The 16,684-nt window shown below is 36.8% G+C and overlaps 1 protein-coding gene across 1 annotated transcript in view; it reads left to right on the top strand.

Annotated features, from left to right (window-relative positions):
* Positions 1-3,701, top strand: part of PTCHD3 (patched domain containing 3) — a 17,477-nt gene extending 13,776 nt beyond the window's left edge. Inside the window, exons 3-4 of the mRNA XM_015810629.1 lie at positions 279-424; positions 2,179-3,701. Coding sequence (XP_015666115.1) covers positions 279-424; positions 2,179-3,701 — 1,669 coding nt within the window. The remainder of the gene's footprint in view (positions 1-278; positions 425-2,178) is intronic.
* The last annotated feature ends 12,983 nt before the right edge of the window (positions 3,702-16,684 follow it).

Raw genomic sequence — 16,684 nt, 5'->3', positions numbered from 1 at the left:
AGACTATTGTAGGGGTCTGAGAGCCAACACCTCGTCCATCTTCAGTCACTTCGCCCTCGTTAAAGACTGGATCAGCAAGAGGGGGCGTGTCAAGTTTGACTACTTGGTCTCAAGAGCAGGCATCCAATGAAAACCCACATGTGAATTCTCCATCTCCGTACTGAGAAAAGGCGTTCAGGTAAGACAACGCCCCTTCTCTGTTCAGTTTGGGAGATGTTAGAAATACAAAATGAAATTTAGAATCTACAGTGCTCAACTGTTCTCCATCCTTTTTATAGGCTAGATTGTGTCCGAACAAAACTCTGGGTTGCATTTTTTGGAGTTTTTTCAGCAGGCTTATCTGTTATCAGCAGTTTTGGATTAATGCTGTTTTATGGAGTCCCATTTGTCATCACTGCTGCAAATTCGCCATTTCTTATACTTGGTAGGTAATAAATGTATATCTTCCTTTGAGTTTTCAACATGTATGAGCTAGAATTTTCATCTCTCCCAATTATATTTCTCATTAGTTCTGATAGCTATTCTAGATTTCTCTGTAGTTCTTTCTAAAGATTGTCCTAAGGTTGCAGTCTTATATGTGAAATATTTGTCCCTGACATAATATAATCCTTTTTGAGCTCAATTGTATATACTTGTATGAACAGCTCAATGTGAGATGACTGTTACTCATGAATTCTACCACACTGGTGATTTCTTTCTTTTCTTTTTAATTTGCTTACACAAAGTCTGACAAACTGGTCCTTTTCTCATCTGTATCATTAATATTTAATTCTGGCCATACCATTTCCACCTTCATTATCCATTTACTTTGATCCAAATAAATGTGCTTTTGCTTTTTCCTTACTTTTCACTATTGAATTAGATTTTTTCCCTTCAATAACAAATTGTATTCAGATTAGATATATTGTATATGTTGATTGTCTTCTATTCAAATATTATATTCAAAAGGATTTTATGATACTATGTGTACCCAGGTGTAATTTGTAATTTTTCTTGAACTGTGGCTTCAGTATTTTTCAGGATGCAATAAGATAAAGGCAAACAGAAATAAGTGCATAATCCAGGATAAAAAATAAATTGTATTGCATTTGTTTTTAATTATATTGCTTAAATAGTTATATAATTACTCTGTATATGTTTATTAATTTCAATAGTTACTTATGTCATCTCAAAAATTACAAGCCAGTGACAGCTAGAGGAAAAAACAGTTGCCTCACCTAAATCTGATCAGTAGTATGCATCAATAGAACTGTAGATTACGGAACCCTCATCTAGTCTTTCTGATTCTTTGCAAAATATAGAACAATAATTATTTTGGCTTTATTTATGTATTGCTTTGAAAACTAGGTATAAATAAAATTAAATATTTATTCAGTTTCTCTGATATTTTTCCCTTTCACACAAATGAACTGAATCTGTTTTGCTATTCTCCAATTCAGTTTCATCACATATTTATTCTGGTATCGTCTTAGTAACATACAAATTGTTTGGCATCTCAGTATCTGAGAAGCATTGCTGCCTATTTATATAGGTAGTCCTCGACTTACAACATTTAGTGACCATTTGAAGTTTCAACGGCACTGAAAAAAGTGACCTATGATCGTTTTTCACACAGTATCCCCCATAGTCACGTAATTAAAATTCAGATGCTTGGCAGCTGGTTCATATTTATGATAGTTGCCGTGTCCTCAAGTCATGTGGTCACTTTTTATGCCCTGATGAGCAAAATCAATGGGGAATCCAGATTTGCTTAACAACCATGTTACTAACTTAACAACTACAGTGATTCACTTAACAACTGTGGCGTAAAATGGAGTAAAATTCATTTAACAAATGTCTTGCTTAGCAACAGAAATTTGGGGCTCAGTTGTGGTCATAAGTCGAGGACTACCTGTACTTTCCTGGGCATTGTTTTTGTTTGTACCACATGACGGTATACAAATGTGAGACAGGACCTTCTTGGGTATGAAATGTTTTCCTCCCTATAACTAGACAGCCACTCAGGTTGTTTTCCTCCCTGCACCGTGAAAATACTGGAGCTGTTGAATTGATCTCAAACAGGTTGATGAATCTCAGTATTTGTTATCTTAAAAAATATGAGTTGCTAATCATGTTCCTTGTGTAATTTGCTCTTTTTATGTCATGTGAAAACTGACTCCTCTTTTTACCATTTTCCAGGAATTGGTGTAGATGATATGTTCATCCTGGTATCCTGTTGGCAGCACACAAAAGTAATGGATAGTGTCAAAGACCGGATGGCTAACACTTATTCAGAAGCAGCTGTATCAGTTACTATCACAACTATGACAGATGTTTTAGCTTTCTACATTGGAATTGCAACTTCCTTTCCATCAATTAGATCATTTTGTATCTATACAGGAACAGCCTTCATTTTTTGCTACATATACAACCTGACATTTCTTGGGGCTGTTCTAGCTCTAAATGGTAGAAGAGAAAAAAGTAACAGGCATTGGCTGACATTCATGAAAGTGTTTTCGGAGCCCCAAGATTCCCGGGGCCGTGTGTATAACCGATGTTGCACAGGAGGACTTTATGATGAAACTACTGGAACTGAGATTGAACATCCCATGAATTCTTTCTTCAGAAAGTATTATGGTCCCTTTCTTATGTACAGCTGGACTAAGGTGTTTGTGGTATTGCTATTTTCGACATACCTAGCAACTAGTTTATTTGGATGCTTTGCACTTCAAGAGGGTATAGATCTTCGAAATGTAGCAACAGATGATTCTTATATCATTCCATATTACAACTTTGAAGATGAATATTTTTCAACATATGGTCCAAGGGTTATGGTAATAGTTACTAAAAGTGTAATGTATTGGAATCCATCTGTTCGTGCAGAACTTGAGAAATGTATGAAAACTTTAGAACATTCATACTTTGTGGAAAAGAATTTTTCACAGTCGTGGCTGAGAATTTATGAAAATGTTGCTAAAAACATGTCTCTAGATTTAAATGATCATGATGTATTCATTGCAAATTTACCTGCTCTATTCAGAGAACCTTTTAACTCTCGGTGGGATATTAATATTAGTGCAAAAGAAATAATAGCTTCTCGGTTCTTTATACAGACCGTAAATGTTAGAAATTCAGTGGATGAGAAAAATCTTTTAAAGCAGCTAAGACGTATTGCTAAAAAATGTAAGATACCACTAATGGTTTATCATCCAGCTTTTATACATTTTGATCAGTATCTTGTTATACATCAGAATACCATTCAAAATGTTCTGATTGCAGCCGGAGCTATGCTAATTATTTCTTTGCTCCTGATTCCCAGTCCTGTTTGCTCTTTGTGGGTAACTTTTACTATTGGCTCTGTGATTGTAGGTGTGTCTGGTTACATGGCCTTCTGGGATGTGAATCTTGATTCCATATCTATGATCAATCTTGTTATTTGCATAGGATTTTCTGTAGACTATTCTGCTCACATATCTTATGCCTATGTTTCTAGTAATAAAATCAGTGCAAATGAAAAGGCAATAAGTGCTCTTTTCCACCTTGGTTACCCAGTTCTGCAAGCATCTGCCTCTACCCTTGTAGGAGTTTTCGTTCTCTCTATGGCAACCTCATATGTCTTTAGAACTTGCTTTAAGATAATGTTTCTTGTTATTACATTTGGGACTCTTCATGGTCTCGTGTTCATCCCTGTGTTTTTAACATTTTTTAGTTATTGTACTTGATTTTCAAATAGATAACAATCCAAACAATGGCCAATACTATGAAAATTACTCAGTGTAATAAGAAACTTGTTTTAAATAAAAACATGGGATTGCTGGCTAATGATAGCAAAAAACAAGCTAAAATTTCTCCCATTTCAGGAAGATCAAATTGCTCATAATGTTTTTATGAATTGTTCTATATTAATCAGAAGAAATGGACAGATGAAGCCTATTTTACAATAAGCTATTCAAGATTTATTAGAACAATTCTTAGGGTTATTTATTTAGGCATGGTGTAGTACAGTTATGATTAATGTAAAGAGGGATCAGGATTATTCAGATGCTGATAAAATGAAACCATTCTATTTAATGCCATGTGGTGGTGATTGCCGCAAAGTACATGTGGAAGAATGCAATTAAATACAAAAAGAAGTGTGGAATTGCTGGCAGTATCATGATCATAAGGCACAGCAAATCAGATTTGTAAAGAATCTGGATCCATTCAATATTGAGGTAAGGCTTGTGAATAGGGGGAGTTTATATTGTAAGTTTTCTCACTTCACATTTCATGCCCATCAGTAATTGGAAGAGGACAAGCTGGCCATATTCTAGCAACAAAACAAGCCTAGTTTTATTGCAAATATTAGTAACAGCTGCAAACTTCCCATGTGCTATATTATAGTTTCCAGATAATCAAAACTTCTGGATCATCTAAAGTAAATCCATTCTTTTAAATTTCTCTCTGCAGCTTGTCTTGGCTAAATGAAGCATTGTACCATATTTAGATAATATGATAACTCCAAATGAATCACAAATGGATAGTTTATGGCTATAGAAATTGCAAGGTGGGATTTTCAGATGCATTTATAGGTAACTCTATTGTATCCAGATTTGTTATATTATCTTAATATGTTCTATGGACAAAATAGCTGTTAGAAATATTGGCAAGCATCATAGATTTGATTCCTTACATGCTGAAGATACTGTATTTAGATTAAAAATACCCTATGCAAAATAGAGCCCTAATATCTATAGAATAAAAATTTACATGAATCTAAAAACTGAGGTACATTATTCAGATCTTCATGATAAAATTCATTTTGTTATTTATTTCATTGATATCTGGATTTTCCTCCCTCTTTTCAAAGTGAATATTAGCTATCTAAATATAAATATAACTAAATTGTACTGTGGGATAAAGATTTAATTGGAGCAAATTAATCTTTAGCTTATTTTTTAACTTCCCCCCCCTCGATATTACATGTGCCCACAGTTCCTATTTAAATATGATTTTGATAATGGAGGTCTGACTCTTCATTACTAAAATACTTTGCATATTAATAATGACCCCACTTCAGTAAAAGTTGTAACAGCTTTTATTTGTTTGTTAGATTTGTATCCTGGTTTTATTCTAAAAACTCAAGGCAGGCTTAGGTGAGAAAACTGAAGGCACGGGTTGTTGGGGATGGGAAGAAATTAATCCTGAAGCATTGTGGTTTCCGTTAGATACTTGTACATGTAATGTCCCTTCATGTTATCCCCACAACAGAACTTTACGACTTAGGATGGAGTAAGAGTATGGTTGGTTCAAAGTCACTTTGTATGGTTCAAAGTCACTCTGTACATTTCACTGATGAAGGATGGGTTTCAGCTTGGGTCTCCTATCTTCAAACTGTAACCAGTGCACCATGTTGGCTATTATCATTTTATCAATATCTGCTGCCTGACAAAAACAGGAAAAGTTAACAAACTTATATAACTCTTGAATATATAATAAACTGGTCACACACTGGTCACACACTTAGAAAATATGAGGCTTCATCTAAATGTTAAGTAAGAGGGATGAGCTCTGTGGTACTACTCAATGGTGGGCCCTAACCTATCTCCCCCTACCACACCCACAGGATTTACCCATTCAGGAAATAAAAGAATTACTGAAAATAACTCTTGGGTACACTTCAAAATGCTTATCTTTTGCAGATTTCTTAATTTAAGTCAGGAATTGTTTTACTTTATATTACCAAAATTGTCAATTAGACTTGCAGATTTCATCCATTTTTTCCATGACATTTTTAAAAGTTATTAACAATTATTTTAACAAACAAGAATGAGATTGTAAAATAATTAACTTTTGCTTCCTGTAAGACAACTATACATTAAATATACGGTAACTGCAAATAAATGACATGGACATGAAACCTATTTAAATTCTTGTGATTTATGAGTAATTAGCAGAGGGATCAGAATGCACTGTTTTCTAAAGCTGTACAGAAAAATCTGCGTACGTTTTTTATTACATAGTCCCAGTGGTGGGATTCAGCCAGTTTGCACCAGTTCTGCAGAAAGGGTAGCTAATTTTTTGTTGCACAGGCACAGAATGGACTTCCGGAAGCGGCATCCACACGAGAATCAAACTCAAGAAATCTTGTGATTCTCTTTCTTAGTTCATTCCAAATCTATTCAATTCTAGTGAAATTTAATTATTCTGAAATAGTTAAATAATTGATTCCCATTTGTTCTCCAGGATAAATTTTGAAAAGCTGTTCCTTTTTCAGAACTTGTTCAACTAATTTAATTGTTTAATTAGCATTAGCTGAGTTTATCAACAAACACTTTGCCTCCATAAAATGTTAGTTAGCAAACAGGAAGTATGCCTGACTTTCATTAGCAGGGAATAAAAAACATCATATAGAAGGCCCCTCCCAAGAGATGAACCACTGCTGATCAAGGGTCATTGCAACAGGCCCAAGAAAATTTACCATCCGAGACAGGAAGGGCTTTATGTGGGTGCTTCCCATATCTTCTTTCACAGAGATGGCAATAGTACCACTCATCCTCCAAATGGCCATATACAGAGGTTGCTCGGTAGAAAACAGAATCAGCTGCTCCAGTTCGCAGACTGGGAAGATGGTGCATAAAGTGCTTGGCATAATCCAATGCACATTCATCTGATTTCGCCATTGAAAGCTGTTGTATTTTACAAAATGATAGGATCAACTTTACCTGTAGATCTTAAAGCTTAGGCAGAATCATAAAGGATATGATCTAAAAACAGTTTCACAAATGAGAATCAATTGTAAGCTGTGCCTGTTAAAAAAAACAGACATTAGTCAAGATAAGTTGCATATCTAATTTAGCCATGACATAACTAAGACATCTATTAAGATAAGATAAGATAAGATAAGATAAGATAAGATAAGATAAGATAAGATAACCTTTATTGTCATGTTTTTACTGTGGGCACAACAGCACACATCAATAATGAAATTTAGTTGCCCATTCTCAAAGTAAAACATACATGACACACACCTAAACATTCTATGTATAACATATGTATAGACCCACACCCCTACATATACATAGCAAATAAATATTAAATACTGTCCATCTTGAATATATAACGGAAGGAGGAAGCTTGAGAGTTCACAAGGTTAATGCTGTATGGAATGAAACTATGGCTGAATCTGGATGTTCTGCTATGGATACCATGAAGCCTCCTCCCAGAAGGTAACAAGGAAAACAGGTCATGGAGAGGATGTGTAGTGTCCCAGATAATCTTATGGACCCTGCTCAAGCAACGCTTCTGTGCTATGTCCTGGATGGGAGGGAGGGAACTGCCAATGATCTTTTCGGCCATTCTCACCACTCTGCACTGCCTTCCTGTCTGAAGCAGTGATGCTTCCAAACCAGACTGTGATGCTGTATGTCAGGATATTCTCAATTGTCCCCCTGTAAAAAGTGGTCAGGACAGGGGAAGAAAGATGTGCTTTTCTCATGCGATGCAGAAAATGCAGGCGCTGCTGTGCCCGCTTCACCAGTTTCTCACTGTTGAGCGACCAAGCCAGCCTACTCATTAGCTGCACACCCAGGAATTTCATGCTGGTAACCATGTCCACAAGTGAATCATTAATGCACAGAGAAGTGTGGCTGTGCCTGCCTTTTCTGAAATCAACAATGATCTCTTTGGTTTAAAACTAGGCTGTTTTCCTTACACCCCTCAACCTCCTTGCGGTAAGCTTCCACCTTGTCATCCTGAATAAGGCCCATTACTGTTGTATCGTCTGCGAATTTCACAATATGGTTGGTGGCAAACCTAGCACAACAGTCATGGGTCAACAGGGTGAACAGCAGCGGACTTAAGACGCAGCCCTGAGGAGAACCTGTGTTCAAGAAAATGGTTTTAGAGGTATTTGTTCCAACTTTCACATATTGGGGCCTGTTGGTAAGAAAATCAAGAATCCAGTTGCACAAAGGAATGTTTAAGCCTAAAAGGCCCAGTTTGTCTACTAGATGCTGGGGAATGATTGTGTAAACGCCAAACTGAAGTCGACAAACAACAAATGCACATGAGTACTTCTTTCCTCTAAGTGCTTCAAGCTCAGATGGAGAACAGAAGAAATAGCATCCTCCATAGAGCGATTTGGTCGGTAGGCAAACTGAAGCGAGTCAAATGCTGGCGGGAGGCTGGATACAATAATGTCCTTTATCAGCTTCTCAAAGCATTTCATGATGGTGGATGTCAGTGCAACCGGACGGTAATCATTGAGGCCTGTAATTGTGGACTTTTTTGGCACTGGCAAGATGATGGCCGTCTTAAAACATGATGTGACCACTGCCTGCTGCAATGAGAGGTTGAAAATATCTGTGAGAACACAAGCATCAATGTATATCACATTTCTGGAAATATACCAGTTACCACACTAGCCTTTGCTGCGTGTTTCAGGCTTAAGGCTTGAGCAGACTTCTCCGGCACTGCACATAAATGTACGGGTCTGTCATTCGGGGATGGCTGCATAGGCCTTCTTTTTATATGTCAACAAATTTTAAGGTTCTGGTTAGGGAGTCCACAAACAGCAAAGCACAGAACAGGAAGTTGGATCAACCAATCAGCATGCAAGACATGCATCCCCACACAATAGGTACTTGGGATTTGGAAAGTGTTTGCATTGGCCTATTTGCCGCCCTCTGCAATATATGTTCACCCATCAACCCCTTCACAGCATAGTTATGCAGCAATGATATGGGCAACTATGGGCAAGTCTAAACCAGCTTTTACTCAGCATCAAATCTAGGAATTCAGACTGAGCTGAATCTAACAGTATCTTTCAATTATGAACATGACTCTTACAGAGAAGGTGTGCATGCTAAAGCCTCTACACTACAACACAGATTATCTGCTTTCTGGCTTACAAGAAACATTCTTGTCTTATATCCATTAAGCTTCACATAATATATATAATTGTATATAGTTAATTGAATTACAATGGAATCTCAAACCTAGAAAACAAATGATCTCTCCTTCCTTTATGTCTTGACTACAGTGAAATATCATATCAAGTGGTATTTGTATTCTGCCATACTACAAGAAAAACATGGATATGAAGGAATATTTTTCTCTGCCTTCTGCTTCCTATCTGTATTCTAAAGTAAAAAAGTCCAGGAACAACTTTCCTAATTTAATGAGCACCAGAAATGCCCCAAAAGAACAAGGACTGAAAAAGCAGGAAGCATCCAGTTTTTAAAGTTAAAGTTTAAAGTTTAAAAGTTTAAAGGTTCCCCAATTCTAAATGGCTAAGAGAGGTATCAATTAAAGTGAACAGAGCCAGAAAAGAAGATGAAATTTAGGAAGATTAAATTAAGTACATATAAAAGGAATATTAAATACAAATTCACTATAAGAATTTGTTTTTTTATAGAATGTCAGCCAGTTTTGGTTATAGTTATTTTCCCATTAAAAGAACAGAATCATAGCTTGGAAACACTCTTTAAAATAAAGGGAATAATGCTGCTTCTCCGGCAGATATTGTGCAATAAGGCCCAATGTACCACACAGAGCTTGCTACCATGTGCAAGAGTGCAACATCCTGATATTATGAGCATCTGACAGTATATTGTCTATTTCAGTTGAGGCTTCCAAATGGAAAAAATAGTCCTTCTAATCGAGAATAAAAATGCAATTTCGTTTTGGGTTTCTTGGGAAATTTCCTCAGGAAAGTTAATACCACCTGAGGTGAAGGAGAAATTTCCCCCAATGAAGAGCAAATTAATTCAACTTCGGCTCCCTCCTCCACATTTCTAGCACATCCACAGACTGCCAGTTGAACATTTCCCCAAATACGAAAATAATGCTCAAACCGGCATCCTGGTTGGGTTTTCCTTTGTCTTTCCCATGGCTCTGGGCTGTTTCATCACAAAGAACAATAGGTCACTTCCTCCGCCACAGCAGGTGAATAAGAATAAACCTCATCCAGGTTTATTCCAACATCACTGCACATTGCACATCTTCATGTCGCCTCTTGTGCACTGAACTGCGAGCACTTTTTCCCAACCATGAAATCCTGGCTGAGGTACCAGATCCTGCTTTTGGCAGATTGTTCTCTTAAGCACACCTGGGTTTTAATTATATTTTCTGAAGTTTCTGTTTTGTTTTGCTTTTTAATGGATTCAGAATTACCACCAATTTTTTCAAATATAAGGCTACATGCTTTTTTAGCGGCAAATTTTGAGATGAAGTATGATCAGCTAAAGTTTCCACATTCAGTTTCATCACTGCTTGCTGCCAGTTGTTAGAATTAAGCTTCTCCTGAGCTGTTCCTGAATGTCATTTACTGGCAATTCCTCTAAAAATTTCAGATGTAACTTGTTATGCTGATTGTGATGATGACCATGTGAACTTCCAGTATTCATATGTCCCCAATTAATGGACTGCCCTGCAAGGCCACAGTTTCTCCTGTAATGGCAAAAGAGATCTAGAAAAGAATTGGCAACTGCATAGGTTGATTGAGTTGGATTTCCAAGAAATGTTGAAAATGATGAGTAACAAACAAAGTAGTTGAAATCATGGTCTCTCATGACATGATGGAGATTAATTGCTCCTGCTATCCTTGGATTTAGAACTTCCTCAAAGTTAGACACTGTGAGGGTTTCATGATGCCATTATTTAAAACCATAACAATGACTGGCCAGTTTGGAAATATTTTGCTGATAGATTTTACAGCCTTTTCAATCTCAGAACTGAAAATTACATTACACTGCAAGCTGATTGTTCTGCTCCAACCACAGTGCCATTTATTTCTTCCCCCCCCCCCCTGAACACTAGGCTTGCTCCATGAAAGTACAACAATGGGACCACAAAACTATAAATAATTTTCAGTGGATGTACTTGTTTTTAAAAATATAACCATTTCCTCCTCTAGGCATTAAGCAGCTACCAGGCTGCTTATGCTAGAGATACTGTTTTGTTCTTGCAAATAAGAAAAGTCAGTACACCCACCAGTTGTAGAAAACAGTTTAAGAGTACTTGATGGATGTAATATTTGTGCTTTCTTCAACCATTTGTCTGTTCAACTGAACAGTTGTTATAACTTCTTTCAAGTTTTCACAATAAAACAAATCATTTAGCTGCCTAAAATGATTGCCGTATTATAACCCCAGCTGTATCAATACTTCATAAATATCATCCTTGTTAACAGAAGATTTACACCTTTGAAAAATGTCTTTCACAAATTTCTTTTTCTTCAAACAGTGTTTTTTGGAGTTTTTGAGTTTGTCCAGATGAATAAACTTTATGACCTGATTCAGAATGTATCCTAAATAATAACCAATTTTCCTGTGGCTCAACTTTTGTGTTCAAAGAATCTGAATCTTCATGTGAAATGCATGGCTCAGTAAAAATTATATTCATCTGACAAAAACGGTCTTGAACTAGTTACTACAGCTGCCAAAGCAAGTTCCACAAAAAAAGAGTCAGGAATTAAAGCTCTACTGTGGTGCTTGTACTCAAATAAATATGGTACCAGGATTCAGAAGTAGTACAAATGAATTCTGAGTTCTCCTCATTTGCTCTGCTAATGAAAGGGACAATCTTTCCATGGTGCATCATGAGAAGAACTTTGATCAACCCTGCTGCTCCAGAAGCTGATTTTGTGAAGCCAATGTTCTCTATAACTGAAGCAACCTTGAGAATGAGAAGATGAGGAGATCTTTTTTTGCCAAGAATATTGTCTAAGCTATCTACCACAGTGGTATCTTCAGCAAGGTTTCCTGTGCTTTGTGTTTCAGTGTACAGAATTGCTAGTGGATAAGTACATGCTGGATAAATGCTGAGAAGTTACTTTTCCCATTCTGTTGGATTTCCTTGGATGGCTGAAGCAATACATCTTCCATTTTGACTGACTGCGCTGCTGTTGACAACACCCCAAATTTTGTTGAACTCTTCTTGAGCCTGTTTTTGATGAGGAAATTGTAAAGAATCTTAAAATAATGTAATGTACTTTTAAATCTGACTATATCATCGATATTTATTAACAATATAAGCATAAATCAAACAAAAGTGTGGCAAGGCCACACTTGAAATACTGCATCCAGTTTTGGTCACCACGATGTAAAAAAGATGTTGAGACTCTAGAAAGAGTACAGAGAAGAGCATCAAAGATGATTAGGGGACTGGAGGCTAAAACATATAAGGAACGGTTGCTGGAATTGGGTATGTCTAGTTTAACGAAGAGAAGGACGAGGGGGGACATGATAGCAGTGGTCCAATATCTCAGGGGCTGCCACAAAGAAGAGGGAGTCAAGCTATTCTCCAAAGTGCCTGAAGGCAGGACAAGAAGCAATGGGTGGAAACTGACCAAAGAGAGAAGTAACCTAGAACTAAGGAGAAACTTCCTGACAGTTAGAACAATTAACCAGTGGAACAACCTGCCTCCAGAATGCTGCAACACTGGAAGTTTTTAAGAAGAAACTGGACAGCCATTTGTCCGAAATGGTATAGGGTTTCCTGCCTGAGCAGGGGGTTGGACTAGATGACCTCCAAGGTCCCTTCCAACTTTATTATTATTATTATTATTATTATTATTATTATTATTATTATTATTATTATTATTATTATTATTATTATTATTAAAATTCATCTTTGTTCATTTGCCAAGTACAGTATTCTTCTTGTATTTATCAATTTGCATCATATTTTCTTTTTGTTAATATTGTTAGCTAGATATATTCAAAGTCATTTGTTTCCCATATTGGAGCAGATGGTAATTATCACACAGCAAACGCTGTATGTTATATATCTGGTATTGAATACTGAAGGCTTCCATAGTTAGGACAAGACTACAACAAAGATAAAATATTTTGTGGATAAGTAGTCCTCAACCCAGGAGCTTTCAGTCTGTCTGTCTATCTATCTATCTATCTATCTATCTATCTATCTATCTATCTATCTATCTATCTATCTATCTATCTATCTATCTATCTATCTATCTATCTATCTATCTATCTAAGTTATTGGCTGTCGAGTCCTCGACACATGAGCATTCAGTTTATGTATGTATGTATGTATGTATGTATGTATGTATGTATGTATGTATGTATGTATGTATTTAGTTAGTTAGTTAGTTAGTTAGTTAGTTATAAAAGTTATTGGCTGTCCATCTTACCATAGGTTAACTCTGGATGGCTTACAGTTACATATAAGCCAAAATATAAAAAGTTAAAAGTAAACATTAAAAGCAAAAATACATGGGGAGGGCAGGGTGCTTATAATATATCCACATATTATACCGCATTACTCATAATTAAATTGAAAAAGTTCTTGTCCTTTGTGATTACACAATTCTTGTCTTGATTCTTTCTATATTGAACACCCTTTTTCAACAGTAACAGATCTGCCTGAAATTTAGGTATCTTAAAACCCATAAAAGCTTCGTCAGGTTCAGTTATTAACAAAGAGGCAAGCAAATCCCCTCTCAGAGAACTGTGATTCTTAATTCTGCACCACTATTTTATCTGGAAACTCAGTGTGATTCTAGACACGCTTAGGTAGAGTCTCTGGTTATACCAGTTTTGCGTTACTACTGGAAAGTAAACCACATGATTCTTTGGGTTATTAAAATCGTTTCTACTTCTAGGAAATATGAAAAAAATGAAACATTTTTCAACTCCCACTTCCAAGCCAAGTAACTGAATAAAAATATTTTGGGGAAAAGGAATCTTTTCAGGATTTCTGTAAGTTTAATGTTTAATAACCACTTTTTCAGTAATTGTTCAAAGTTAAAACAGCTCTGAACAAGTGGTATTTACAACTAACCCTCCAAATTCTGGCCATCAGAACACCCCCAGCACATTTGCAATCTGGGTGCATGGCAACCAACCCACAGTTAAAACTATTACGGTGTCCTGCAGTCACATGATCACCATTTGCAACCTTCCTTGTCAGCTTCTCACAAGCAAAGTCCATTGGGAAGTGGGCTGGAGCTGCAAGATACTTCAATAAATTGTTCACATCTCCCCTCTCCAACAGCAGTCTTTCCTGGCCCTATTTGTGCTCGTGCTATACTTCACAAGGCCCTCATGTATCATTCCCCAGTAACAGCAGCCACTCTTGCCCTGATGTGGTTGTGCTGCACTTTGTTCCATGCCTTACCTGCCTATCTGCAAGATACCTGGGACTTGCTTAACAACCCACAATCCTTCTTTAATGATGGCAACCAGAGTACTGTGATTGCCATTCTTAAGTGACCGAATCATGTGATTAAACAATATGATTCCATTTAACAGTGGAAATTCCCGTAAAAATTACCATCATTAACCAAGTACATTAAAAATGTAGATGAATGAGAAATCAGCATGCTGCTAAGCCAAGTGGCTCATAGTGCCATTTTTAGTTACAATAACGCCAGTGACCTTCATATTACCTGCCTTCCATGTAATTTTATAAATTAGCAATTAAAAGATAGATGTAGACCAGAGTTTTGCTTGAGGTCTGCTTGCTCACCCCAAGAAAAGACCAGCTGTTCTCTAAGCCCAGCATAAAGAGGCTTTCAAACCTCTTCTTTTTCCTACCATGCCCTCTTAGTTGGCCTCATCTACACCATTCCAGTGTTTTATCGCTCTAAAGGGCTGGCTGCATCAGATTTGCCCAGTAAAACAGAGCAGTCCAGCTGACAGGCAATGGTGCAAAGTGCAGCAGTGCAAACCATTTTTGGGGGCCCTGAAATGGCCAATGTTGTACTTCTGCTCTACATGTTGCACTGGCTGCCGGTTTGCTTCTGGATATAATTCAAGAGATTAGTTATAATCTTTAAAGCGCTCCGTGGCTTATGTCCAGGTTACTTGATGAACTGTCTCATCCCGCTAGGACAGGCCTTTCTACTCATGAGGACAGGGGAACCCTGCTGCAGATCCCATTGGTCAAGGAACTTCAGCTGGCAGGAGCCAGGAGAAGAGTCTTCTTTGCCATGGTGCCATCCCTTTGGAGCATCCTGCTCCTTGGCGAGAGGGCTGTTCCTACCCTCCTTCTGTAAGAGTTTGAAGATCTGGCTCTGCTGGTAGGCCTGGTGACCCAATGAAGTACCACAACTGAGGTGGCTATTAGAGTAATAGCAGACCCTGCCTTCCCCCGTGCACATCCTGTTGCCTCCCTGCCCATCCTTTAATTCAGGGGTCCTCCACCTTGTCAACTTTAAGACTTGTGGACTTCAACTTCCAGAATTCCTCAGCCAGCTTTAATTCATACTGCTGAATTATTTATTTTCATTGTTTCATTGTGATACTATTGTTAGATTTGCATTTTTAATAATTTTATATTCTAGTGTTATAAGCCGCTTAGAGTAGCCTCCATGGCAAGAAGGGTGGCAAATAAATTTAATAATAAATACATTAGATGATAGATAGATAAATAGATAAATAGATAAATGGATGGATAGATAGATAGATAGATAGATAGATAGATAGATAGATAGATAGATAGATAGATAGATAGATAGATAGATAGATAAAAATTGGAGCCAGGATGTTAACAAAGTTGTTCTGGCACTGAAGAATATATCTAGCTTTTTTGTTTTTATTGAGTCTCAAAGCAATTCCAGTAGGTTTGTTTATTTTAATTACATTTTCTATTTTATTTTGTTTGCTGCTCAGATTTTCTTGGTTGGATGGGTAGCCATATAAATTGGATAAATACACAAATCTCCTCTACCTCTCACAGATCAGAGAAGCTGGAAGGTGGTATTTGCTACCTGAAGAAAGGAATAGGATAGAAATCCCAAATAAATGTGTTGCGCGTGACTCAGCTCCCTGTATGACTATTCTGCACTACCCTGGTTTTGGTTTAAGTGCCTTTTTAATGTCATTTATTTTCAATGGGTTATATTTTTATCCAGTTCTTCCCAAGTACCTGGATAGGCAGATATTGTCAAGGTTTTATTAAGCATATGAAATACACATCAAGTTCTTCCCAAGAACCTAGGATGTCATAATATATTGGTTTAATGTATGTACAGGATCCAAGAGATATGGCTTTTTGTATGACAGATGGGAATCTTGTAAATGTACAGATTTTCTAACTACTGTCCAAGATTTTTTGGTATGGCATCAAGTGTGCTAATGACTAAGGTAGTCCTTGACTCACAATTCATTTAGTGTCCATTCAAACTTATAATAGGTAACTTATGATCATTTTTACACTCACAATTATTATGGCATCCCTATGGTCACATGACAAAAAAAATCAGACATTTGGCAACTGACTCATATTTATGACAATGGCAGTGTCAATGGGGAAGCCAGATTCATTTAACAACTGTGTTATTAACTTAACTGTATTGATTCACTTAACAAATATGGCAAGGTTATAAAATGAGACAAAACTCAGCCAATGTCTCATTTAGCAACAGACATTTTGGCCCAATTGTGATCCTAAGTCAAGGACTACCTGTACTAGATTAGATGGCTGGGTTATGCCATAATCTTTCAATTTTTAGATTTTGTTACTTCATGATCTTCTCCAATTCTTTGTCTTCTATTCTGCTATCCCAATATTGCCAGATGAATTATCCACATTTTCTTCTTTTAAGCCATAGTGAAATCTGGTATGTCATGAGCCAAGGTTTTATCAGCTTGTATTCAGAAATCTTGGCGTTGAGACAATCTCCATTGGTCGCTCAGTATTGTTTCTTACAAACTGTTGCTTGATGGTGAAACCTGTGCATATTTTATAGTATGCC

This window comes from Protobothrops mucrosquamatus, unplaced genomic scaffold, assembly GCF_001527695.2.
Source record: "Protobothrops mucrosquamatus isolate PMUCROS unplaced genomic scaffold, P.Mucros_1.0 scaffold13, whole genome shotgun sequence".
NCBI classification, from domain to species: Eukaryota; Metazoa; Chordata; class Lepidosauria; order Squamata; family Viperidae; genus Protobothrops; species Protobothrops mucrosquamatus.
The sequence above is the reverse complement of the archived record's forward strand: the minus strand, read 5'-3'. Positions and strand labels throughout refer to the sequence as shown.